The sequence below is a fragment of the Lolium rigidum genome, chromosome 6 (genome assembly GCF_022539505.1).
Source record: "Lolium rigidum isolate FL_2022 chromosome 6, APGP_CSIRO_Lrig_0.1, whole genome shotgun sequence".
NCBI classification, from domain to species: domain Eukaryota; kingdom Viridiplantae; phylum Streptophyta; class Magnoliopsida; order Poales; family Poaceae; genus Lolium; species Lolium rigidum.
Genome location: NC_061513.1, coordinates 90,385,991 through 90,413,605, shown reverse-complemented (window position 1 = coordinate 90,413,605; position 27,615 = coordinate 90,385,991). Strand labels below are relative to the sequence as shown.

Here is a 27,615-nt window from a genome sequence, read left to right as displayed (position 1 = left end):
GAGTAATAGAATCATTACTTGCAAAGTAGTTCATCTCAATTATCTACATTAACAAGATAAAGTTTCACGGATAAATGAATTAGTCAAGCTGCTAGGCAACGAGGATGCTTGGCAAGCATCATGCATCCATTCATATGCTTTTCAAAGCATAAGCAACCACCGAGTACATGGTGAGAAGCTATACAAATCAAGCAACAACACAGTATATCAAGCAACATGCATAGATAGAGAAAGTAGTAAGTAATTATCAACCAATTGGTGATCAAATGATCACCAGAGCTTGCAAACACAAGCCATAGGGGCAGCAGAGGAGGAATTAAGAGGGAGAGGAGGGGAGGGAGAGAGAGCACCGATGGCAGGGGTGGAGGACGAGCTTGAAGATGATGGCAGGGGTGGAGGAGGAGGAGGAGGCGGCGGATCCTCCACCTTGCCGCGTCGGCGGCCCCTCCTCGCGGCGGCCCCTCCTCGCCGTAGGGGCAGCTTGTGCTGCAGGTGGCGGGCATGGGAGGACCGCGGCGGCACGCGCCCCTCGCGGAGGAAGGCGGCGGCGACGGCGGCGACGACGACCATGGAGGATCCAGGCGACCACGGAGGAAGGCGGCGGCGGCGGATCCAGGCGACCACGGAGGAGAGGGGAGAGGGGAGAGGGGAGGAATCCTCCAGGCGACCACGGAGGAAGGCGGCGGCGGCGGATCCAGGCGACCACAGAGGAGAGGGGAGAGGGGAGAGGGGAGGGGAGAGGTGAACAGGCGGGGGAGGGCACGAGCGAGATGATATAAGTCCCTTAATTCTGTGGTGCACCGGAGAAGGTGCGCCACAGAATCAACTACTTCTGTGACGCACCAAAGCCAGTGCGCCACAGAAAGAGTTATTTCTGTGGCGCAGCACGACATGTGCGCCACAGAAATACCTACAGTAATAAATGGTGGTGGCAGGATGTGGGCCCCACATAGTTTCTGTGGCGCACTACCCAAGCGTGCGCCACAAAATTAAGCTATTTCTGTGGCGCACCCAGAATGGTGCGCCACAAAATAATATTCTCTGGCGCATTTTTAGTGGTGCGTCACAGAAATAAGCTCCGCCTAGAAGGGTTTTCCTACTAGGGACTGAGTCAGAGAAACTGATCCGGTGAATATTGAGATCGACGAAATCACATCATTATTGGACTTCATATGCCCACCCAATCTTTGGACAAAACTGACTTCGTGAAGCACCAAAGAGTTTGGAGCAACAACCAATACACCAACCAGAAGAAGAAAAAAAGTTGAGTTAGGGGAACCTGAAGTATCACAACCAGTTCGAGCTGTGCCCGCAAATGCCTTTGCTTTGCAGCTTCAACTTCTTTTAGTCAACGAAATTTCAAGAAAAGAATAGCCTATTCCTCTATATCTCACATGAGTTTCATAATTATAGGAATTGGTCCATAACCAATATTGGACTCAATGGAGCTATTTTACAAATATTATCCCATGAATTTATTGGTGCTACACTTTTTTTCTTGGTAGGAACGGCTTCTGATAGAATGCGTCATGTTTATCTCGAAGAACTGGGAGGAATATCTATCCCAATACCAAAAAAAAATACTATGAATCGGAAGCAATTTGCAAGGAAATAAAGATGAAGGAGCTAACTGCATTAATTCCACTACATCTACCACGGCAGGTAAGTTTTCTGCAGACATAATTCTGTCGGTAAGATCATCGTGCGATAAATAATCATCAGTTCACTTTCAGAAATTAGTTTAACTCACGATTGGCGTACTTCCATCCCCGTTTGATTCATATCCTCTGTTTCTTGCAGATAACAGTAACGAAACTTGTATCTACTTTGTAGTAGACATACATAATTAAGGTTTTAGGAGGCGCAAACATGCACGCAGGAGAGTACAACATCAAACCAGAAGCTGCACGCAGCTCAGAGCTCAAAAAATTTCAATACTACATCTACGGAATAGGACGAAGTGTGATCTGTATAACTATTGGGTCACAATTGATTGCCATGTATGTCTCTAAGTTTTGTCCGTGATTTTTTTTTTTGCGGAAAACAATATAGATGCAGACGTTCACAAATACGTACACACAATCACCCCTGCGAAAATACGTACACAATCCTACTCTTATGCACATCTTCGAAAGACCAAGTCCAAGAAACGGATCCGGCAGATCCTGAGATCGAAGAAGTCATAGCATTATTGGACTTCATATCCCACCCAATCTTTGGACAAAACTGGCTTCGTGAAGCACCAAAGAGTTTGGAGCTGTTAGGATGATCTCCACGTGATTGATCCCAACGGATCGATAACGAGTCCTTGACCTCGTCCGCGCCCTGATCGGGGCCGTCCAACCCTCTTATGGTTGGTGGGCCTCTGTGACCTGCGCTATATAAAGAGGTGGGGGCCGGGGCACACGTTACGAGGTTCGTCGCGCCGCCAGTCACCCCACCGATATTCCCTACCGATCTAGGGTTAGCGCAGTGCTCACGGGAAGCTCTGCCACCGCTGCCACCACACGCTCACGCCACTCGCGCCGTCGCCATGGACAACGGCTCGAGCTCCTCCTCGAAGGGAGAAGGTTTGTCCCTCACTCCCTCTCGATCTCTCTCCGATCTTGCAGTATGCATACAAATACAGTCTTACCCGCATTAGATCTACCCTAGATGATCCTAGTAAACTTAAACATTGGTATCAGAGCAGTACTAGTGCGTAGATCTTATGGTTTTTCGGGTAGAAAAGAAATCAAAAGTTAACCCTGGCAACCCTCCGACCAAAAAGAAAAGTGCAACCGGCCGAGACCCTCGGACTCGCCGGCAAAGTTCGTGCCGCCGCAAGGCCGCGCCGCCCCTCTCGATCCCGATGCGCATCGGCAAGCCGAGGCATCGAGAAGAAGGGCTACTCCCACTTGCTATGCAAGCCGGGGGCAAAGAAAAGATCTTACCGTGCTCACCGTGTTGCTGTGCTTCACGTCGCCAACAAAGTACAGGGCACCGCCTCTGGTCATCTTGACGGCGGTGCGCTCACCCTCGGGTGAACGCGCACACCGGCAAGAAAACCAGGGGGGCGCCACCGCCTGCCTCCATTCCTTGGCCACCGCGCCGGGATCTGGTGGAGGAGGATACAGAAAGAAAGGGAGGGGCTCGTCCCGGCCACCTGCTGCTGCGGGGCGCCGGTGCGAGCTGCCGTCGCCGGCAGAGAGGCGCGGGTTAGCCCGGCCATCGCCGGAAAGGGAACTGGAGCCGCGCGCGCGGGCGGGAGGTGAGCTTCCGCGCCGCCGCTGGAGTCTACAGAGAGTGGACAGAGAGAGGCCTCGGGGGAAAATGACCCTAGGGTTAGGGTTTGAGCGGTTGGACGCGGTTTTATACCGAGCGAAACAGTAGGCCAGCCGTTGGATGGATCCGACGGCCAGGAGCGTGCCGCGCTGCCTCTCCGCGTAGGCTCCGTGGGCGGGCCCCGTCGGCGCCATGGGCGGGCCGCGTGGGCTCCGCTGGCCAGGCCGCGTTGGCGGGCCGTGTGTGCGCCGCGTTACCGCGTGCCGCACCGCGTGGGCGCCGTGTAGGCTGCGCATCGCGCACCGCGTGGTGGGCCGCGGGCCGCGCTGTAAAGTAACAGTCATTTTTTTACAGTTTTGCACAGTTTTATTAATTACAGAGGCATATTTAGGCAGTTTTGGGTCATTTTTTGGCCAAAATTTTGTCTAGTTTTTTACTGAATAAATAGGACCAACGAAATATTTGTTCAAAAATGAAAAAGTAAAGGAAATGCCTCTGAAAAGTTCAAAGTTTAAAGTTTATATTCACAGTTTCCGCTGCAAATAGTAAAAATAAGCATTTTTAAATGCAAAAATGAAAAGTAGTTATTGTGACAATTATGGTTCTGTTATTTTTTTACCAACGTTATTAATGACATGACCATGTTTTGTTGCAATGATATGTGCATTTATCTCTATTTCTGCCCAACGGTGATATAGTTTTATTTGCATTAACACAGTTGCATGTTTTAATTCGGACCAATGTTGGATTATAATTTGCAATTGTACTGTTCTCACTTCTTTGTGGTTTTCAGGAGGGTTCTACTTGATGAGCTGCATCAAGGATGTTCCCACCCTTATAGGGGATAACTACACAGAATGGATTAAGAAGGTGTAATTCGCCTTTGTCTGTGCTGAGGTGGACTGGGTGGTTCAAACACCACAGCCCATCAAGCCTGCTGACCCTATCAGAGCTGACACGGATACTGATGATGAATGGGCTAAAAAGAAAAGGGACCATGCTCCTGTGGAGATGTCCTACACCCTGGATAACAGAAAGTGGCAGACTGCCAACAAAAAGTTCATGGCATTTATAAAGAATACAATTGAGAACGCCATCGTGGGCTCAATTACAGAGTGTGCTTCTGCAAAGGAGTACTTAGAAAAGATAAAGAGCTAGTTCACTGGTTCTTCAAAGACATATGCAACCCAGCTGTTGAAGCAGCTGGTGACAGAAAAGTACAGTGGAGGTGCACATGGCATCAGGGAGCACATCCTCAGGATGAGCAACCTGGCTGCAAAGCTGAAGCCCATGGATGCTGACCTAGAGCTGAAGCCAGCACTTCTGGTTCACTTGGTGATGGCTTCATTGCCACAACAGTTTGACAACTTTGTTGTCAATTACAACATGAACCCTGAGAAATGAGACATTGAAAAGACCATTGCCATGTGTGTGCAAGAGGAGGACAGACTCAAGGCACAGAATGGAGGTACCATCAATTATGTGAAGGATAATAAGAAAAGGCCCTTCACACCAAGCAACAATGGTTCTCCTTCAAAGCAATATGGTAAAGCCCCAATGCAGCAGCATCAGACGTTCCAGCACAGGCCATTGCCAGTGAATAAAGATCAGTGTCTTCACTGTCAGAAGACTGGGCACTACAAGAAAGACTGCCCTGCTTTTCGAAAGAATTAATGGCAAAGAAAGGTAACAATTTAGTTTCCTTTGTAAATGAATCCTCGCATACACAGTTTTCGAAATCTACTTGGTGGATTGACTCGGGTGCAACTCGTTCATGTTGCAAATTCTTTACGTGGATTCCAATCGACGAGGACTACGAAAAGAGGCGAAGGATGCGTTGAAGTCGCGAATGGAATTCAAGCAGAAGTTGAAGTCGTTGGCGACGTCCTCTTGGAGCTAGCTGATGGCTTGACTATTCCGCTTAGAGATGTCTTATTTGTTCCTTCCATACATAGAAATTTAATAAGTGTATCGCGCTTAGATAAAGACAAGTTATCAATGTTATTTTGGACATGGCAAATGTGCCATATGGTGTAATAATTCTTATGTTGGGGTTGCTATACTCCATGATGAGCTTTATTTATTGTCCTTGCGTGAAAAAGTATTGTCTGTGTGTAAAGTGAATGAACAAATACCCTCGTCGGAAACAGAAGGAAAGAAAAGAAAAAGAACTGATGAATCATCGAAATTATGGCACTATCGCCTAGGCCATATTTCGAGGGGGAGAATAGAAAGACTCATTAAAAATGATATTCTTCCTCCATTAGAATTCTCAGACATAGAACAGTGCATCGATTGCATTAAAGGAAAATTTGTAAAGCAAATTAAAAAGGGTGCAAATCGAAGCACAACAACACTAGAAATAATTCACACCGATATATGTGGACCATTTCCGGTGAAAAGTGTGGATGGCTATGATTCGTTCATAACATTCACAGATGATTACTCCCGATATGGTTATATTTATCCAATAAAAGAAATAACAGAAGCGTTGGATAAATTCAAAATATTCAAAGCTGAAGTTGAAAATCAGCATGATAAAAGAATAAAGATAGTCAGGTCTGATCGTGGAGGGGAGTACTACGGTCGACATACTCCATATGGCCAAGTCCCCGGACCTTTTGCAAGGTTTCTACAGGAGATCGGAATAGTCGCCCAGTACTCGATGCCGGGCGAACCTCAGCAGAATGGGGTAGCTGAAAGGCGCAACCGTACCCTTATGGATATGGTGCGCAATGTGATGAGCTATTCCACCCTACCATTGGGATTGTGGATTGAGGCGTTAAAACCGCTATTCACATTCTAAACAGAGTACCAAGCAAATCAGTGCCCAAAACACCGTATGAGCTATGGACAGGGAGAGTTCCTTCTCTAAACCACCTGAAAGTGTGGGGGAGCCTCGCGAGGCCAAAGTATTCAATCCAAATATCGCAAAGTTAGATACCAAAACAAGTCGACTGCCATTTTATTGGCTATCCTGAAAAGTCAAAAGGTTATCGTTTCTACTGTCCAGAGAAATTCACAAAGTTTGTGGAAACGAGATATGTTGTCTTCTTAGAAGACGAAATGATGAGGGGGGGCATGGTAGCTCGGAAAATTGATCTTGAGGAGAAGAGGGTGCATGCACCTAATCCGATGACTCAGGAGCCATTTTTTGCGCTACCATGTGCACCTGTACCGACTGACAAGGGATTAACTTGTCAATGCCTACGGGTTATAGGCTAGGGTTTAGTTAGAAGTAGAGGGCAAGTAGATCTCGAAAGTTTCAGCCGAAAAGTACTCGACGATTATGAAAACTAGGGTTTGTGAACAATGATTCGATGATTTCCTCGTCCCTCGACTCCCCCTTTATATAAGAGGTGGAGCCGAGGGTTTCGTTTTGTACAAGTTACGCAGTCCGGGACGGTTTCTAACTCATCCCGCCGGATTACGGACAACACTTCCTATTACAATTCTACTTTCCTTAATATATCTTGGGTCGTCGAACCTTCTTATTCTTCGGGTAGTGGGCCTTCATTAAACCCCGGGTACTATCTTTGGCAGGCCCATTTGGGATGCCTATGTCGATAGCCCCCGAGATTTTGCTTGAATCGTAGAATCGGGGAAAATCTCCATCGTTTATTTTTATTTGACAACTTAAACTGTTCTATATTTCTTCATATAAATTTCTATATTGTACAGGGATAATGGTAGTTGGGGCTAGTTCATCTGACGGATCAGGTACTAGTTAACTGCTCTAGTGGCAATCCGCAAAAACCTACTTCAAGATCACGTCCTTGGACATGATCTCGGGATACTGGTGTAAACTCCGACAGGTGCCGCTTAAGGTCTTACCATTCGTCGAGTCCCGGTTAAATTTATCGGGTACCTAACGCGTCCGTTAGGATTTTTCTTCGTATCCGTTGATACGGATAAAAGTAGCGGAGCGCAGTCTTCGGCGATGCCACGCCCAGCGAGAATGGATCCGGGGTCTTACCTTCGCAAATTTGCGGCATTCAGAAATTGATCGCAACTTTGGCGTTCCGAGAATATATTGTCGAGTGCTTTTCCGGCTGTTGGAATGGCACATTTTATCGAGTCAAATATGACTTATATTATTCTCCCGATGGGAGTATATGTAGAGTTAATTATAACTCGAAATATACTCTCTTGCTTTTCTATCTTTCTTTCTTCTTCCTTTTTAAATTTCATCGGGCACGCGAACAGCGTTCCCGATGGGAGTAGCCCCCGAGGCTACAGCCAAGAACTTGTGCTTGGTTGTAGGCTCAACATTTTAGTCCATCTTGTCGCTATATTGCCATTACTTCCGATATTCTCTCTCTTTTTTTTTTTTTATATCCCTCGGGTGCGCGAACAGCGCTCCCGATGGGAGTAGCCCCCGAGGCTACAGCCAAGAACTTGTGCTTGGTTGTAGGCTCCCACAATTTCTATATTTGCCATAGTCGAAATTTTACTTTTATCGAAGTAGCCCCCGAGCATTTGGGCAAAAACTTGTTTCTGACCAAAGGCTCCCGAAGTATTCAAATAACTTCTCCTGTCGCCATTCTCCTTTTATTTTCCTTGTCGACATACTTTCCTTTGTCAAATTTTCTTCAGCTCCATGAATAGTCGAGATTTCTCTGCCTTGTGGGTCCATTATTCCCACCACGTTGACACGTCGTGCAAGTGGGGGACACACGTCCTCCGCTTTTCCTGGTGCACGTACAGTAACGCCTGTTCCATTCCATTCCATCCCAGTAAAAATACCTTTTTACCCTTGTATCTACAAGATCCTTTTTCCACCATACGATTTCTTCATCCAACGGTGCACTGTTTCGTTCGAACCCTATATAAACCTTTCTTCAACCTCGGTCCAGTCCTTCGCTTGCGCCGCACATCTGTTCCCCTCTGCAAAAATTTCCCTTGCGCCCAACTCTGTTTGATCTTCCGCACGTACAAGCTCTGCTTTTCCCAGTGCCATTGATGCCACCGCGCACGCGACTCACTCGCCACAGCACTCCAGAATCAACGATGGCTGCTGAGGATCTTGAGTGGGAGAGATCTAAAATCTCCAACCAAGATGTCAATATGCTGAAGAGGCTTGGCCTGATGAAGAAGGAAGACGCCATCCGCTTTCCCAGCGAAGAAAGCTACCCAAACCCTCCAATTGAGTATCGGCTTAGTTTCGTTGATCACCTCATCCGCGGCCTTTCCGCCCCAATCCATGATTTCCTCCGCGGCCTTCTTTTTGTTTATGGGATTCAACTACACCAGTTGACTCCCAATTCGATCCTCCACATCTCTATTTTTATCACGCTTTGCGAATGCTTCCTTGGAGTCCCTCCTAATTGGGCTCTTTGGAAACGCATTTTCTGCCTCCGCCGTAATGGCGCTCACAACGCCACCTACAACATAGGCGGCGTTGTTATCTGTGTCCGAACCGACGTTGATTACTTCGACGTTAAATTTCCTGACTCTGTCCAAGGATGGCGCAAAAGGTGGCTTTATATACACGAAGAAAGTGCCAATTCCGTGGAGCACAACATAGTTCCTTTCGACGGAAACGCAAAAATTCAACGCCGCCACTCCTGGGATGCTGAAGCTTCCGACGAAGAGAAAAAGGCGACAGAAGCTCTTATGTCTCGCATTCGTCATCTTCAAAATACTCGGGGCAAAGAACTTTCTGGTGTTCAAATCACTGCTTATTTTCTTAGGATTAGAGTGCAGCCTCCTCAGGCTCGCAAAAATCCCCTTTGGACGTATTCTGGTGAAAATGACGCCAATAGACTCTCCAATGACCTTTCTTTGAAGGACTTGGAGAAGTTAGTTCGAAGAATTACCTCGCTAAACAAGAAGGATTCTATTCCTTCCTCTTGTCGCGTGGAACCATACAGCTCCACCAATCCTCTTCCCGAGGTATTTTGTCTTCTCGAATTTTTATCTTGTTCCGAACTTTCCCTGCATCTCATTGTATTGACATCTCTCTAATTTTCCTTTTACCGCTATTTTTCTGCAGAATCATCCTACTATGGCTTCCCTTCCTCCTCTTCCTGAGGATGGAGAAGTCGAAGAAAGGGGCATTGTCACTGACGACAATGAAGAAGCTCCACCTTTTGTGAATGATCCCGTGGATTCTCGAAAATCCGCAGGATCTTCCGAGGACACTACATCGGTCCAATCTCCTCCTCCCGCCGTTTCTCCACAAAGGAAAAGGAAGAGGAGTAATGCCGAAGATTCCGGCACATCCAAAGCCGAAGAAGTTGTTCCTTCTCATCCGAAGGCAGCTTATGATCCTTATATTGCATCCCTCGTCAGTTCGTAAGTCGCCTTGATTTCCCCTTATTTCTGTAGTTGAAGTTTTTTCTTGTCTTGCTTTTTATGCTATTGATCCTTACTCGCAGTGATGACGAGGAAGAAGTACCAACTCGTGACGTGGCTCCTCGGACGAGCACGTCACATACTTTAGTTATTTCGGAGAAACCCGTTGAAGGAGAAGAATAGTCGCCTCCTCAACAAAATGTTGGCACATCTACTCCTCCTTCGAGCCCCCTTGTCCCTTCACCAAAAAGGGCAAGGGTTGAAATGATCATTGAACCTCCCCCTCAATTGAGCAGCTCTTCGTCCCAGCTCTTGGATGATGTAAGTTTGTCGACATCTATATTTCCTCTATTTTGCAATTTTAGGCCCTCACTTTTTTTAATGCCAACGTTTTCTCTTGCGTTCTTCTTCTTTGACAGCCCATGATCAAAGATCTTATCCGCATCGGGTCCCAATTTATTGGGTACCGCGAGTATGCCAGCAGAACCGAAGGTAACCACCTTTATATTTGCCGTTCTCCCTGGATTTTGCTCCTGTTGCTTGTCGCGATTTTTTGATCTTTCCTCCTCCTTTTTTATCTTGATAGAGAAACTTGCAGAGGCCAATAAGCGTGCCGACGCACTTGCTCATAAACTGGAGCAAAGTGAGGCGGCTCGCGAGAAAGCCGAACTTGTTGCTAGCGAAGCTAAAGCCGAGGCTGATGATGCCAAAGCAAAGGCTGCTAGTGTCGAGGAACTGCAGAAAAGGCTTAAAGATGCTGAATCTGCTTTAGACGAGCAGAAAGCTGCACAAGCTGCTCGTGAGCAAGGAATCCTCAAGCGTCTGAAGTCGCAAAGTCGACGTACTCTGAGTAATATTATCGATCCCTTCTATTTTTATTGTACTTCCCGTTTCTTGGTTTGTGACTAATGTTTTTGTCTCGTGTGGCAGCCCAAACAAACCAAGATTTTGATCTGGAGAATCCCAGCAATGACCCTCTCCTTGACGCACTTTCTTCTCTGGAGTTTCATGGACGCGAAATTCGTGAAGGCGTGGCAAATGCTAGTGCGGGTTTGTCGGCGTTGTTCCCCTACTTCTTCCCGAAGAAAGAGGAACCGTCGACTTTCCTTGCCCTTGCCAAGATTTTCAATTCATCAGAAGACCTCGGACTGAAGATGCGTCATGAAAATATGAAGGTTGCTGTCGAAAACACTGTTGCCCTGGTTGCTGACAGCCAACAGACTCTTGATTGGATGAAAGTTGGCGACACCGATCAGATAGAGCAATCGAGATGGAAGTCGCTGATTAAGGCGGCTAAGCCCAACACGAAGAGGATCTTGACGTATCTCGGGATCAAGCCAGCTTCGACTCCAAGCTCATCGAGGCCGGAGGTCTAGTTGCATGCCTCTTTGTTTTTTCTTTCTCTGTTTCTTTTGCTCTTGTCGCCATTTTAGCCTTGGCGACAGTTATCCTGCTAGTCCCTCTGTAAAACTTCTTTTGTAATGTCCGTGTAAATTTTCTAGAAAGTAATGAAATTCCTCTTCGTTCTTATCATTGATCCTGGGGCTCTCTTTTCCAGTTAATATTTGATAATTACTCGACCACTCCTTGCTCTGCCGCTGTTTCACCTGCATCTTCCTTCCCGAAGAAAGTACTAGTCGACCATAATCCCCTCGAAAGTTCGTCAAGCAAACATTTGTCGGAAGATTTGCAAGAACTTCGACAACAACTTCAATCTATGAAGAAACAAACTTTGGCCATGATGGAACAATCTCGGAAAGCATCTGAACGAGAAAAACTTGCTCTTCATCAAGCCAAAGAAGCTACGGCTGCTAAGGATGCTGCTGTATTAGAAGCAAAGGGAGCCAGGACCCGAGAAAATAGTATGCTCGAGCTGATGCTGGAGGCTAGCACAGATATGTTGGGTACGTTCTTGCGATCTCATGATGCCTTCTCTTTATTTTGCTGTTCCTTCCTTCAAATCTTTTGCCTTGGTGCTTAATAGGCTCGGTTCTTGATGCTGCTGCCGAAGATCAAAGAGTAAACGAGAGAACAAATCGTCTTGTCAATCTCTCCCTTAACCATGGCTGTTTGTTCTGGGCCACTCCTGAACGAACCCAACAAATTGTTAGGTTCCAAGACCGTGCTTGCCAAGTGCGCGAATTTCTCAGTTTTTGCACGACGACGTTAACCCTTGTCTATAGGAATTTATTTCCTCGAAACGAGGTTCCCAAGACTCTTCCTGAATTATTAGAGGTACTAGGAAAATTACCCGTGCGTTGCTACGGATTGGTTCGTGCTTCAATCGTTGCTTATCTCCATTGTACAAAAGCTTGGGAACTTTGTTAGTCCATATTTTGAGTAAATTACAAGGAACTACCATAACTAAGGCAAACTCGACTGTCAGTACCGGTTTTGTTAAATTTTTTCAAATCAATACCATCTCTAACAGAGGGAGCAACAAATAGCGCTAATTATCTAGAGACCGCATTTTAATCTTCGCGGCCCCACTGCAAGTCATGACGTGAACTAACGGTTGCCACCCGTCGTTTAGACTAACGACGTGGGCGAATATCAACAAGCCTCTCTCTTTCCATTCTTTTCTAGATGGTGGAGGATGCGAATACGACCGGCGGCGTCCAAGGCGGCGGGAGTGGCAGTGCAATTTTTGTGGTGGAAGTGGCGCTAGAGTTGTCATGGTATCATTTGACCCCCAAAATTAGCCCATTTGTGTGTTGTAGAACGAGAACGCTGTCGTCGTTTGGAACGCGCCGGCATCGGCATTGTCGTTCTCTCCGTCTAGACAGACCTCACCAAGCTTCGAGACCATTTCCTTAGTGCGCGACATGGTTCACTTGCTCTCCCAGACGAATGAATCGACGCAATAGGCCTTCTACTGCCGCCGCGGAGTTCGTCTACCTCCGCCCCCATCCATCGCCACCGGTTTTCGATCTCCCCCAAGCAATACGCGGCACTCGTGTCCTTCCACCGCCATCGCGGTTGGCCATGGCGTGCGTGGCCGCCAAGCTCCCCTGCCTCCACTGACCACCCAGGAAATTACGTGGTGATTTCCTGATCGTCCTTATGTTCTCCCTCGTCTGCCCTTGCTCTCAGTTGTGTTGCCACCATTTGACGTCGCCGACACCGTAAGAGCTCGGCCGTCGGCGCGGCATGGAGTTGCTGCTCGCAGCGGGACAGGCCTGGTGGCGGCGTGGCATGGACTTGCTGCTCGCAGATGGAGAGGGGTTTCCCTTCACCCGAGCCGCATCAGGACGGGCGCGGCCGGGGCATCGCTGGCGCGAGTTTAGGGCGCGGTAGGGGAGAAAGCTGGGACGCCCGCGGACGGCATGGATGTGGAGGGGAACGACGCGAGCGAGCGGCGCTCGGCCAGAAGGAGAGGGGCGCCAGGCGGAGATGCGAGCACCGCCAGTCGCCCGAGGTAGGTGGAGGGATGCAATTGAATATTTAGCGAGGCTGTTGAACGTGTTTTTTAGGGAGGTAAGTGAACGGTGTTATTCCCCAGAAGAGATAGAGAGACGAATTAGAAGAACAGAGAATAAAAAATCGGGACTAACAGGTGGGCTCCATCTCCATCTCAACCCCTCATTTAACAGAAGTGGATCGGAGGGATGGCCATTAAGCCATGTCATCAGTCGGGCCATTAAGATTAAAACTTTTTCTACCGTGGTTTTTCTTGATTTGTTGCTCCCTGCCTCAAAGATGGTACCGATTTGAAAAAATTAACAATACCGGTACTATTACATCGATTTCGTCTCAATTGCGGTAGTTTTTTGTAATTTATTTCCATATTTGGGAGGAACTGGATATAGTGATGCTGCACCCTGAATGTGCTTCTCAAATTGATGGAAAATTGGATGTAAAAGCAGCACATATGTTCGGAGGCTACTGACGGAGAGTTCCAGTACCTTCTAAACATAGGTTATATTGTTTTCTTGGTGCTATGACGGAAAACTGAAGTGCTTTATATTTTGAATCTAATGAATATATTGGTATTGCAGGTTCGGCTGATTCTTTCACCTCTACTCATTTTGTTGCCCAGTGCTACCAAATGTGGAGAGGCAAGCCTGTCATTGGCATCCATTGTTGCAAACGGAACGCTGGGACAGATCGAGGCGGAGTCTCGCAACCCACTGACCCACCACTCACCCCACCGCCCCTGGAAACGACTACCGCACAAAGAAAAAAAAAAGAGACTCCACTCCACCGGTCCACCCCATCTTTTAATCTCAATCTTTGACCTCCCATGGCCACTCTCGATCTGATCCCCGCGCGGTCCACCTCCCTCCCCTATCTTCTCTGTCTCATCTCCGTTCACTGCCGTGCTCCGTTCCCCTGGCCGCCGGTGCAGACTCTCCGTCGTCGCAGCTCTAGCCCGAGCATCTACTCGAGATCCATGCCAGCAAATTACCGCATGCTGCCCCGGCGGCGCTTCCACAATCTTCCTCTCGGACGTTCCCCTGCAACCTAGCTCGTGCACCGCTGCCGGCTTCGGCCGACCCTATCCCTGCTACTCTTGTCCTCTGGTCGAGGATACAAGGCACAAGGCCACAAGGGTGATAAGGATGGGGGAGGAATGTACCGGCAAGCTTGTTGGGGTGACGGCGCCGCCTCAGCCGCATCGACTGCAGACGGATCTGAAGGGTGGGCTCAGCTGGCGTGGAGGATTCATCGCGGGCCGGCGTGCCAGAGTGGCAGAGGATGGGTGGGCACTGGGCGCGGGCGGCATAGGGATTAACGGGGTCGCGGGCGGACTTTTTTTTTTATCGGAACAAAAACGAACCGTTATTTCGCTTTTCACTTACCGGTGGCAATAGATGTAATTATAACTGAAGTATAAGGGCAACAATAGACGGACCAACAAGAAGCTCTTTTGCTTTTATTATTAGGTATAGATTCAGAGATGCTCCCCGCATTCACAACTTTGTGCGTGCTCAACTCTCTGCTGGAGCGAGATTTGCCATGATTATGATAAACATTTGTTATCCAAAGTTAGACCTGACGAAGATTGTTGCTAATTGTCTGGCCAAGAAAACGCGGCGGAAGAATGATATTGATTCAATCGATAATATGGTAGCTCCTGTGGCCGAATCAATGATAGATGAGCTTCTTCGGATGGACTCGGAGTTCTTTATCAAGGGTTCTTATGCTGAACATAAAACGACCAGAGGCTTGTCCGTAGATAGTATCTTGGGATATAACTGATTTGTACTATATTGAAAACCTTATATCTCACTCTTTTTTGATTTTTTGTATGTCCGAAGAAATTTGTTGTATGTTGCCGAAATCTTCTATATTGTTGAAGCCCCCGAGCCTGATTTGGCAGAGGTTATACTATTTTTTCCACCTTGAAGGTTTATCTTTCTGTCGAAATAGGACATCTTTGTTCTTTCTTTGGAGGATTATCGATCTTCGAGTACTTTTGATGTCAACGTTCTATATTTTTATTGCGAGGTTCTTAGACCAAAGCGCTTAAGATTTTGACGAGGACGCTATATTTATGATTGTTGTCTTCCGATTTTTATATTTGGCGAGGTATTAATGTACCAATGCGAAATATTTCAGTGAATCTATATTGTATGTATTTTGAGACTTGGGCGTTGAGCCCCCGAGCGTGTCGAGAAATAAGAAGTATATCTCCACTATCTTTATTATATTGCAGCACCACGAGCCCGCCTCATTAAAAACCTTTCCCGGCCCCACTCGGTGCCCCGAAAAAGGAAAAGAGTGCGTCCGAAAACTCGTGGGCGTTTCAAGTACATTGAAGTTTTACAAGGACTATATTTTAGCTCTAGGCGTAGAACCGCCCGAGTTGCGCCACGTTCCAGGGGTTTTGCTCCTCCACCACTCGTCTTCTTGTCCTTTATCCCGTATGCTCCTCCTCCGATTACTTCCGTGACGATATAGGGACCAAGCCATGGTGACTCGAGTTTTTCATGACTTTTTTGCGTGAGCCGAAGAACTAAGTCTCCCACTTGAAAGGATCTTGGCCGCAAACGTCGACTGTGATAATTCTTCAAGTCCTGTTGATATTTGGTGACTCTCGATAATACTTCGTCTCGTGCTTCGTCGAGTGCGTCTACGTCGTCTTCCAATGCTGTCCTTGAAGCTTCTTCATTATACGCTGTGACTCTCGGGGAGTCGTGCTCTATTTCTATTGGTAGTACTGCTTCCGCACCATGGACCAGAAAAAACGGGGTTTCTTGTGTCGCTGTATTTGGTGTTGTTCGGATGCTCCACAACACACTTGGTAGTTCTTCGGGCCGGTATGTCGAGCTTTTTCTAGTGGTCCCAACAGCGTTTCTTGATGCCATTGCAGATGATGCCATTGGCTTTCTCGACTTGCCCATTGGTTTGAGGATGTGCAACTGACGCAAAGTGCAACTTGATACCCACTTCCTTGCAATAATCTTTGAATTCATTGGATGTGAAGTTACTGCCATTGTCTGTAACGATGCTGTGGGGCACTCCAAATCTGAAGACGAGGCCTTTTATAAATTTTACTGCGGATGCTCCGTCCGGCGAATTTATCGGCTTCGCTTCTATCCACTTTGTAAATTTGTCGACAGCTACTAGCATGTATTCCTTTCCTCCTGGCCATGATTTGTGTAACTTGCCCACCATATCGAGTCCCCATTGTGCAAAGGGCCACGACAAAGGTATTGGTGCTAGTTCTGCTGCTGGAGAGTGAGGTTTTGCGGCGAACCTTTGACACGCATCGCAAGTCCTTACTATTTCTTTGGCGTCCTCGATTGCTGTCAACCAGTAGAATCCTGCCCGAAAAACCTTGGCTGCGATGGCTCGACTACTCGCGTGGTGGCCGCATATTCCTTCGTGCACATCCTTCAGAATTACTCTTCCTTCTTCGGGTGTTACACACCTTTGCAGAACACCTGAAATACTTCGCTTGTACAGTTCTCCTTTGATCACCGTGAAAGCTTTAGACCGTCGAATTACTCGCCTTGCTTCGACCGGATCGTCGGGTATTTCTTTCCTAAGGATGTATGATATATATGCTTGCATCCAAGGAACCTGTACCATCATCACAAGCTCTTGTTCATCTTCATCCTCCGTGGTTTCTGCGAGGGGTGTCGAAGTTTTTTCTTTCTTCTGCACCTTTTTTGGTTTTGTAGATCTCTCCGATATTTCTTCCCAAAACACTCCTGGCGGAACTCGGGAGGCACTCGCGACCCGATGTTTGCGAGGACGTCGGCTTCATCGTTGCTCAATCTACTGATGTGGTTTACCTCGCATCCATCAAATAGCTTCTCAAGTTCATTGTACACCTCCTTGTATGCGACCATGCTATCATTGACTGCATCACATTGATTCATAACTTGCTGGGCTACTAATTGTGAGTCGCCAAAGATTTTTAGTCGAGTTGCGCCGCATGCTTTCGCCATCTTCATCCCGTGTATGAGGGCTTCATATTCTGCTTCATTGTTGGATGCGTTAGGGAACGTCATCCGAAGGATATACTTCAATTTGTCGCCTTCAGGTGATATGAGTACTACTCCTGCACCAGCCCCTTCTACTCTCTTGGACCCGTCAAAATTCATGGTCCAGGTTCTCGACAAGTCTGGGGGTCCTGTGTTTTGCAACTCCATCCACTCTGCGATGAAGTCCGGCAGAATTTGCGACTTGATTGCTTTTCTTTTTCATACGTGATGTCCCGAGGGGAAAGTTCTATTCCCCAAAGGAGACACGACCCGTAGCTTCGGATTGTTCAAGTATATTTGACAAAGGAGCCTCATTGACCACTATGATCGGGTGTGCCGAAAAATAGTGGCGCAATTTTCGTGCTCGTTGTGAATACTCCATATGCTAGCTTTTGGTACCGAGGGTACCTTTGTTTTGATGGCGATAAAACTTCGCCGACGAAGTATACTGGCCTCTGTACTCCGTGGAGTTTTCCTTCTTCTTCTCTTTCGACAACTAGCACCGTGCTCACCACTTGGGGCGTGGCTGCGATATACAGCAGGAGAGGTTCCTTGTCCCTCGGCGCCACCAAAATTGGTGGTGTCGAGATTTTGCGCTTCAAATCCTCGAAAGCTCTGTCAGCTTCCTCGTTCCACTGGAATTTGTCTCCTTGCTTTATCGGAGCGTAAAATGGTAACGCTTTTTCTCCCAGACTCGGCGACGAATCTGCTCAAAGTCGTGACTCGCCCGGTTAGTTGTTGTATCTCTTTCAACTTTGTTGGCTTTCTCATTGTTACGATAGCTTGTATTTTATCGGGATTTGCTTCAATCCCTCTCGCTGAGACTAGAAATCCCGAGGAGTTCTCCTGCTGGGACGCCAAAGGAACACTTCGTTGGGTTCAACTTCAGACAAAATTTGTTGAGGTTGTCGAAAGTTTCCTTAAGATCCTCGATCAGTGTTGTCCCCTTTTTTGATGTTATGACGACATCGTCGATATATACTTGCACATTTTTTCCAATTTGTGTCGCCAAACACTTCTGCATCATCCTCTGGTATGTTGCTCCCGCATTTTTCAGACCAAAGGGCATTGTTCTGTAGCGAAACACGCCGTAAGGTGTGATAAACGCGGTCTTTACTTCATCTGGTTATAACCAGAATACGCATCCAGGAAGGAAAGACGTTCGCATCCAGCCGTGGAGTCGATAATTTGATCGATCCTCGGGAGGGGAAAGTGATCCTTTGGACAATGTTTGTTGAGACACGTAAAGTCGACGCACATGCGAAGGACCTTAGTGTTTTTCTTTGGCACCATCACGGGATTTGCTACCCATGTGGCTTCGTGAATATCTCTTTGATGAAACCAGCTTCTTGTAGTCGATTGATTTCGACGAGCATAGCTTTGCGGTTTGGTTCCGAAAAACGCCGCAAAGGTTGTTTGATTGGTCTTGCTGATGGATCCAAATTTAGGTGGTGCTCGGCAAGTTCCCTGGGTACTCCTGGCATGTCAGCTGGACACCATGCAAAGATTTCCCAGTTCTCACGGAGGAACTCGACGAGCGCGCTTTCCTATGCGATATCCATGTTGTTTGCAATGGATGTCGTCTTTTTCGGGTCCGTCGGGTGAATCTGCACCTCCTTAGAATTTTTCTCTCGTATTGAAAGTTGATTCTTTATTTGGCCTTCCAACGTCCGGCGTACGTCGTAATCGGTCATACTTTTCGACGCCAAATACTCAGCTTGCATCCCGAAAGTTTCGATAACCGATGGAAATCCTTGTCGCACTTATCAGCTAAGGCGAAGCTCCCTTTGACTGTGATTGGTCCCTTGGGTCCGGGCAATCTCCATAACAGGTATGTATAGTGTGGTACTGCCATAAATCTAGCATATGCTGGTCGTCCCAACAAGGCGTGGTACTGCGATGGAAAATCCACGACTTCAAACTCCAGTTCTCGATTCTATAATTTTCTCGAGTTCCAAACCGAATGTCGAGGTTGATCTTCCCCAATGGGTAACTTGGTTTCTCCGGTGTGATGCCGTGGAACCTTGTGTCCGTTGGCTTCAAGTTTGCTAAGGATATGTTCATCTTCCTCAATGTATCCGCATACATAAGGTTTAAGCTGCTGCCACCATCTATAAATACTCGAGAAACATCAAATCCCGCAATGACTCGCCGGCGTAATAAGTGCCGACCGCCCCGGTCGAGGAACTTGCTGCGGATGATCCGCTATGGTGAAGCCGATGTCTTGCCCCGACCAATTGAGGTACTCAACTGTTGGTGGAGGCATTTTCTCTGCCATGAACACCTGTCTCTAGATTACTTTTTGAGCTCTGTTGGACGGCCTTCCCTTCTGAATCATCGACACCGCTCCGTTTGAGTTAGGATCGACATAAGGTGGTGGTGGAGGTGCTGCCGCTATTCTAAGCTGATGCCGATTGTCGTCTGTAATCGCGGGAGGTGGCGATAGGTGAACTTCGCTCCTGGGCTCCCGAGGATTTCTCTGTGCTGCTCGAGCGTGAGCGTTTTCTGCACATCCGAACATTGCTTGAAAATTTCGACGGTCTTTCTGCAGGTGCCCCGACCGTCTTTTCCCGTTGTCGTCGAGGAAAAAGTGCATCCGGCACGGTCCGTTCAAGCATTTCTTCGGGGGACACGAAAGGTCTTGGAAACCTTGGCCCACTATTTTGTCCGTTGCGGGAGTCGTCCCTATTATCGCTTCGCTGCTCATTGCTTCTCCGATAATCATCTCTCGTTGTTTCCTCCCGTGTTTGCCCGAAATCCTGCCGAAATTTGCCCCGGGGCGTCATAGTTCGGATACCGCCGAGGAAATCGTCGCCTTGATTGATAATTTCGACCACGGTCCTCCTCTGGCGACCCGTGTCGTTTATTGTGGACAGCGTCTTCTCCATCTGCCCATCTATTTGCTATCTCCATCAACGCGGATACTGTCTTTGGATTGGTCCTTCCCAAGTCCTCGACAAAATCTCCACGCCTAATTCCTGCGACAAACGCGTCTATTGCTCTCTCGTCAGATATGTTTTCTGCTGAGTTTTTTATGATGTTCCACCTTTGGATGTATTTTCTCATTGACTCATCTGGCTTTTGTCGACACGCTCTCAGCTCTTCTAACGACGCAGGTTTTTTGCACGTGGACCTGAAGTTTTTGACGAATACGTCCTCGAAACTTTCCCAGCTGTCGATAGATCCTGGCGGAAGCTTTTTGATCCAAGATCGTGCGGCTCCACTTAGGTGCACTTGAATACTTTGCATGGCTGTTGCCCTAGTTCCTCCGGTTAACTTCACCGTCTCGAGGTAGTCAATTAGCCAATCCTCTGGATCTTGCAGGCCGTCGAATTTTTTGAAGTGATCAGGCAACTTAAATCCCGAAGGGACTCGAGTTTTTCGTACTCTTCTTGTAAAGCACGGCAGGCCGCACATATCCTCGTCGTTAAGCTCCGGGGATTGCCGATGATCCCTTCTGCTTTGCCTCGCTCTATCGACCCTTGCTTGTGCTCCTGTGTCTCTTGCTCCGCTTGGTCCTTCAGGAACTGCCGCCGTTGCTGCCGCAGGTCGTGGACTATTTTGCCTTGCCGCTCCTTCGGGAGGCGTTGATACAAACGCTGTTCCCATAGCTCCAACCCCTGCTAACACCATATTGTATAATGTTTCCCTTGGATCTCCTGGGGGTGGCCTAGATGCGAGGATATAAGCCTGTGTCGCCATATACCCAGCTTCTGGTGTCTTAGGGATAATGTTTCCTCTTGTGTCTATCGACATAAAGGACATGTCGAGGTTTTGAATCAAGTGCTCTCTTTCTGCTTCGGGTATGTGTTGTAACCTTGATCTTCCTCTGTTCCGAGCCTCCCTGTGGCTATCACCCGAAACTCTAGATTGTCGACTTAGATCTGCCCTTCTCCTGCTCGGATGCAGAAGCTGCCTCCTTTCTCCTGTTCAACTCAGCTGTCTGTTTTTCTATTTCTCTGGCAGCTCGTGCGAGCCTATATTGATAAGCTTGCAGTTCTTGAGCCGTGGCCGTTGTCGTCATTGGCTCCGAACCATCTAGAGCTTTTGCAGCTCTATCCCAGGCTGCTTGTGGAAGTTGAACTCTGACACGTGGTGTGGGCCCGTCATATTTAGTGCCCATACCTCTCCTTAGATCTGAGGGATCGACATAGGGATTACCCAAATCGTCGAAAGCCTCCGATGTTTCTTCTTGATTTTCGATAGCATAAATCTGATGATATTTGGTACTCGGATCCGTGTTGGGTTTGGTGACATCATTGTTGAGATTGATGAAGACCTTGCCCATCGTGATGGATTTGTCGATGAAGTCATAACTATCGACATCGCTTGAGCCATCGCTTATATATGAGTCCGCAGATGACTCAAACGATGTGTCGCTCAAGATCTTGGCGAGTTTCTCTCTTGCTCTGGTACTGACGTAATGTGTTGCCGAAGTTTCTTCTTCTGACTCGGTTGACGATGCATAGCTTGAAAAATCGGAATCGACCGCCGACGATCCCGACGAGATCGGAATTTCGACACGATACGATCCTTCCTTCTCGACACGGAAGTGAAACCTTCCGAACGTCATCTCCATGGGCTCCGCCAGATACGCATATGCATCCAAACGGGAGGGTGGGTGAGGAACAAAATCAACAAGACCAGCAGCGATCTGTTTACCTCGATCCATAGTGTTGCTTCCGGTTGACGATGTCGAAGACCTTGAACGTGCCATCGAGATCAGATCCTTACGCCTCTAATCCCCACAGACGGCGCCAATTGACAAGGGATTAACTTGTCAATGCCTACGGGTTATAGGCTAGGGTTTAGTTAGAAGTAGAGGGCAAGTAGATCTCGAAAGTTTCAGCCGAAAAGTACTCGACGATTATGAAAACTAGGGTTTGTGAACAATGATTCGATGATTTCCTCGTCCCTCGACTCCCCCTTTATATAAGAGGTGGAGCCGAGGGTTTCGTTTTGTACAAGTTACAGAGTCCGGGACGGTTTCTAACTCATCCCGCCAGATTACAGACAACACTTCCTATTACAATTCTACTTTCCTTAATATATCTTGGGCTCTCGAACCTTCTTATTCTTCGGGTAGTGGGCCTTCATTAAACCCCGGGTACTATCTTTGGCAGGCCCATTTGGGATGCCTATGTCACCGACGATCCCTGCGATTGTGGTGCAAGCGCCTGTTGTGACTACACCCATGACAATGATGAGTGAAAATTCGGAACCTGTCCGTCAGGAGCCGAATGAACCATTTGTTGAGCATGAAAGGGAGCAACAACAGCCACCTCCGGAAGCTGAGCCACAAGTTGATGAACAGAATGCTCAAGAGAATGTGGCCCCTAGAAGGTCTACAAGAGCTAGAAAATCAGCCATTTCGACTGATTACAAAGTTTACGACACGAGAAAGAGTTCATATGGAAGGTGATCCCACTTCATATGAAGAAGCCATGAGAAGCCCAGATTCATCAAAGTGGGTGGAGGCCATGGAAGATGAAATGAGATCGATGAGTGCCAACCATGTTTGGGACTTAGAGAATATTCCTAAAGGAGCCAAAACAGTGGGCTGCAAATGGGTCTACAAAATAAAATATGACTCCAATGGGAATGTCGAAAAGTACAAAGCACGACTTGTGGCAAAAGGATTTACACAAAGAGAAGGGATAGATTACAATGAGACATTTTCTCCGGTCTCATGTAAGGATTCCTTCAGAATCATCATGGCACTAGTTGCACATTTTGATTTAGAGTTGCATCAAATGGATGTAAAGACGGTATTTCTAAACGGGGATTTAGAAGAAAATGTCTACATGAAACAACCTAAGGATTTTATCATGGAAGGCAAGGAAGAAATGGGATGCCGCCTAAAGAAATCCATTTATGGATTAAAGCAAGCCTCCAGGACGGTGGTATCTAAAGTTCAATGAGACAATTAAGAGATTTGGATTTAAAGAAAATATTGAGGACAATTGCGTTTATGCAAAGTTTAAAAGTGGGAAATATATTTTCCTAATCTTGTATGTGGATGATATTCTGCTCGCCAGCAGTGATGTTAGTCTACTGCAAGAGACAAAAAAGTTCTTGTCCTCAAATTTTGATATGAAAGATCTTGGTGAAGCGTCATATGTTTTGGGCATAGAAATTCACCGAGATAGAAACAATGGAGTATTAGGACTATCGCAAAAGGCTTATTTAGAAAAGATTCTAAGTAAGTATAATATGCATAAGTGCAGTGCCACACCTGCCCCTATAGTCAAGGGCGACAGTTTTGGGAAACATCAAAGTCCCCAAAATCAATACGAGCTTGATCAAATGAAAGCGGTTCCATATGCTTCGGCTATTGGAAGCCTACAGTATGCACAAGTGTGCACTCGCCCTGACTTAGCATTTATCACCGGAGTACTCGGTAGATATCAAGAAAATCCAGGTTTTGAACACTGGAAAATGGTAAAGAAGGCATTGCGTTATGTGAAAGGCACAAAGAGTTACATGCTAACATACAGAAGATCCGATTCCCTAGAAATAAGAGGGTATTCGGATGCAGATTTTGCGGGGGATAAAGATGATAGAAAATCCACATCCGGATATGTATTCACCCTTGCGGGGGAGCTATTTCGTGGAGAAGCTCCAAACGGACCACGATTGCATCATCCACGATGTATGCAGAATTTATAGCATGTTATGAAGCCACGGGGCAGGCATTATGGTTAAAGAAATTTATACCCGACTTGAAAGTGGTAGATTGTATTGACAAACCACTAAAGATGTACTGCGACAATGAGCCTGCAGTATTTTATGCTCACAACAACAAGTCGAGTAATGCTACTAAACCGATTGAGGTTAAGTATTATGTTGTGAAACACAAGGTCCAGGATCAAACTATTAGTCTCGACATATAAGGACAAAAGATATGCTTGCGGATCCGCTAAAGAAAGGCTTACCACCCAGCGTGTTCAAGGAGCACGTAGCCGCCATGGGTTTAAGGGAAAGTCTTACCTATCCTGGATCATAAGAGGCCCAAAAGTAAAAGAATTTGTTTCAAAACAGAGAAGTGTATTGTGGCTGTCTGATTCTATCGGCAATAGAGCTGTGACGATGAAACATGCCCTATGGACTGATCCAAAATGAAACGAATAAAGTGAAAGTATAAAGTTAAAAGAAAAGTTGAGATCAAGGGGGAGAATGTTAGGATGATCTCCACGTGATCGATCCCAACGGATCGATAACGAGTCCTTGACCTCGTCCGCGCCCTGATCGGGGGCGTCCAACCCTCTTATGGTTGGTGGGCCCCTGTGACCTGCGCTATATAAAGAGGTGGGGGCCGGGGCACAAGTTACGAGGTTCATCGCGCCGCCAGTCACCCCACCGATATTCCCTACCGATCTAGGGTTAGCGCAATGCTCACGGGAAGCTCTGCCACCGCCGCCACCACACGCTCACGCCACTCGCGCCGTCGCCATGGACAACGGCTCAAGCTCCTCCTCGAAGGGAGAAGGTTTGTCCCTCACTCCCTCTCGATCTCTGTCCGATCTTGCAGTATGCATACAGATACAGTCTTACCCGCATTAGATCTACCCTAGATGATCCTAGTAAAGTTAAAGAGGAGCAACAACAAATTCACCAACCAGAAGAAGGAAAAATTGAGTTAGGGGAACCTGAAGTATCACAACCAGTTCGAGCTGTGCCCGCAAATACCTTTGCTTGAATCGGAAGCAATTTGCAAGCGAAATAAATGTGAAGAAGCTAACTGCATCTCTTCCACTAGATGTACCACGGCAGGTAAGTTTTCTGCAGACATAAGATCATCGTGCTATATGTCCTTCAGAAGAAAATTAATCATCAGTTCACTTTCAGAAATTAGTTTAACTCAGGATGGGCGTACTTCCATCCCCGTTTGATTCATATCCTCTGTTTCTTGCAGATAACTTAACGAAACTTGTATCTACTCTGTTCGTAGACATACATAGGTTTTAGGAGGCGCAAACATGCACGCAGGAGAGTACAACATCAAACCAGAAACTGCACGCAGCTCAGAGCTCAAAACACTCTTGGCTTGGCGACGATGGTGGAGTGCTTCAAGATGTGGAGACTGAACTGCCCGCCCTTCTCGGTGGTGTCGAGCTTGTCGACCCCGGGCGGCGTGGTGAGCTCGAAGTTCTGCACGAGGCGGCCGATGGTGATGCCGAGGATGGGCAGCGCGAGGATGATCCCCGGGCAGCTCCGGCGGCCGACACCGAAGGGCAGAAACCTGAAGTCGTTGCCGCTGGCCTCGACGTGCTTCTCCTCCTCCAGGAAGCGCTCGGGGCGGAACTCGTCGGGCCGCTTCCACTGCTCCGGGTTGTTGGCGAGGAACCAGGCGTTGACGAGGATCTTGCTCTCGGCGGGGATGTTGTAGCCGGCGAGCTTGGCGTCGTGGAGGTTCATGTGCGGCACCAGCAGCGGGATGGCCATGCGCAGCCGCAGCGTCTCCTTGATCACGGCTTGCAGGTAGGGGAGCTTGTGCGTGTCGGGTTCTGTGATCTGGTGGCCGGCGCCCAGCACGGCGTCCATCTCGTCGCGCAGCTTCTGCTGGATCTCCGGGTGGTTCACCAGCTCCGCGATCCCCCACTCGATCGACCACAGCGTCGTCTCGATCGCTGCAATTAGAAACATGGAACGCCATCACTGATCAGCAATTCAACAGTTAATTTTCCAACAAAGCATTGCCACCGACAATCTATCTACTGACACGCAGTGAGAGACCACAGGACAGGAATGGTGATGCATTACCGACTTGCAGTGAGTGGCCCTGCTAGTAGCATCAAATTGGGGTCTCCATCGATCGGGAACAGAATTGTCCTCAAGTGGACAAATTGATCGGACACCTTTTATTTTGGTCGATCCCATGCAGTAGATCCCCATTTTTACGCAAATTTTGATGTCAAGTGGTGTGGTGCTCATAGATTTTGGGCCCATCCGTCGCAAGAGACAAGCCCTCGTGCACCTCGTGGCAACCTAGGTTGGCACTAGTGCTCTTCAGGTTGGTGTAAGCTTCAGTAGTGCTCTTCATGTTGGTGTAAGCTTCAGTAGTGCTCTTCAGGTTGGTATTAAAACACTGGAAGAACCGCAGTTCTACCCTGAACTCTTCCTAGTTGAGCTAAATCGTGGTAACAGTGTAACACTTAATTTATGGTAGGTGTGCCATTGATTTACACTATTGTGCAGTGCCAACCGACAAGCGCTCCTAGCCGTACTACTGCAGCCACAAACTCTGACGCTTCAACAAGCTTCCAGGCTTGCACTACACTCCAAGGCCAGATGTGACTCGATGGTAGAGTGTCGATACGTGGCAAGCGAAAATGCGGACAGCGGCCGGACGCAATCTGTGCCAGAACTACATAAAAGAGTCGATGAAGAAGAGAAGCTGGGCATACCGGCGACGTTGATGTTCTCGATGATGTAAAGGACGTTGTCCTCGTTGATCTCCCCCTTCTGCTGCGCCTCCAGGATGTGATCAATGGCGCACTTGAGGCCGTTGTTGTCCATGGGCTTTGTGCTCGCCAGCTTCCTGCACACACACGCACACCATGTGAGCACATCATGCATGCCATCCCCATGATTTCGAGTAAAGATGAGCAAAAGGAATCCAGCATGAAGCGTGCTAGAAGAGTCCTGCTAAATCTGGTTCGCCTCTCACTTTCAGGCAATGGCCGCGCGCCTAACTAATAAATGGAAGATGCTCGAAGACGGAAGAAAGAAATTGAGATTCAGAACTTACTTCCTCTCGTCCAGGAAGTAATCCTTGAAGAGCTTGAGGCGGGTCTCCTTGACCTGCTCGCACAGCCTGAGGTAGCCGCGGAGGAAGGGGCGGAGAACGGGGATGAAGTCGCCGTAGTTGTACTCGAAGCTCTGCGCGAGGCGGCTGCGCTCGCCGTTGAGCGCCCTGAGGCGGAGGAAGAGCGGGTCGTCCATGCTCTCGAACCGCCGGTCGAACATGATGCGGTACATGTTGTTGTACATCATCAGCTGCAGGTGGCGGCGGAGCACCACGCCGTCGGTGGCGGCCTTGGGGTCGGCGCGCACGTTGTCCACAACGAAGGCCGCCTCCGCCTCCCACCCGGCCCGGTACTGCTGCACCACCTTGTTCGTGAAGAAGGGCACCGTCATGATCCGCCGCATCTTGCGCCAGTGGTCGCCGTACACGGTGAACACCATGTCCTGCCCCTTGCCCGTGAAGATGTCGAACACCACGTTGCGTGTGCGGGACCCGAATTCCACGCCCTGCGTGTGGAGCACCTCCTTGGCCAGCTCCGGGCTGGACACCACGACCAGGTTGCGGATGCCCATGCGGAGGAGGAACACCTCGCCGAACTTGCGGGCCATCGCCGCCAGGTTGCGGTGGTTGAGGTCGTCCCCGACCTGCAGCCAGTTGCCGAAGATGGGCACCGGGATGGGGCCAGGCGGCAGCCTCAGTTTGCGGCCGCGGATCTTGGACACGACGATCGCCACCACCACGGACGCCAGGAGGCCGACGAGGAGCTTCTCCACGAAGACGAAATCCATGGCGACGGCCACTGAAGAGAAGAGGCGCCTCTTCACTCCCTTGTGCGTTTTCGCGCGCTCAGTAATAACGGTTGTTGGTTGG

The 27,615-nt window shown here is 48.2% G+C and overlaps 1 protein-coding gene across 2 annotated transcripts; it reads right to left on the bottom strand.

Moving 5' to 3' along the window:
• Nucleotides 1–1,752: 1,752 nt before the first annotated feature.
• LOC124665103 (trans-cinnamate 4-monooxygenase) lies at nucleotides 1,753–27,615 on the bottom strand. 2 transcript variants are annotated; one of them, XM_047202506.1, is made up of 4 exons: nucleotides 26,749–27,615; nucleotides 26,405–26,538; nucleotides 25,005–25,627; nucleotides 1,753–1,897 (listed from the first exon to the last, which is right to left on the bottom strand). In XM_047202506.1, exons 1-3 carry the CDS (start codon nucleotides 27,531–27,533, stop codon nucleotides 25,029–25,031), a joined length of 1,518 nt encoding a protein of 505 aa, XP_047058462.1. In that variant the 5' UTR covers nucleotides 27,534–27,615; the 3' UTR covers nucleotides 1,753–1,897; nucleotides 25,005–25,028. The 2 variants fall into 2 exon arrangements, with proteins under 2 accessions (XP_047058462.1, XP_047058461.1); XM_047202505.1 differs by having other exon boundaries at nucleotides 1,753–1,919; nucleotides 25,034–25,627.

Excerpts from the sequence above, each read along its gene's own strand:
- LOC124665103 (XM_047202506.1), bottom strand. The coding sequence starts at position 27,533 with ATGGATTTCGTCTTCGTGGAGAAGCTCCTCGTCGGCCTCCTGGCGTCC. Across the intron at positions 26,539-26,748 it reads TACTTCCTGGACGAGAGGAA|GAAGCTGGCGAGCACAAAGC; the intron begins GTAAGTTCTGAA and ends GTGTGTGTGCAG. Across the intron at positions 25,628-26,404 it reads CGAGAACATCAACGTCGCCG|CGATCGAGACGACGCTGTGG; the intron begins GTATGCCCAGCT and ends TTCTAATTGCAG.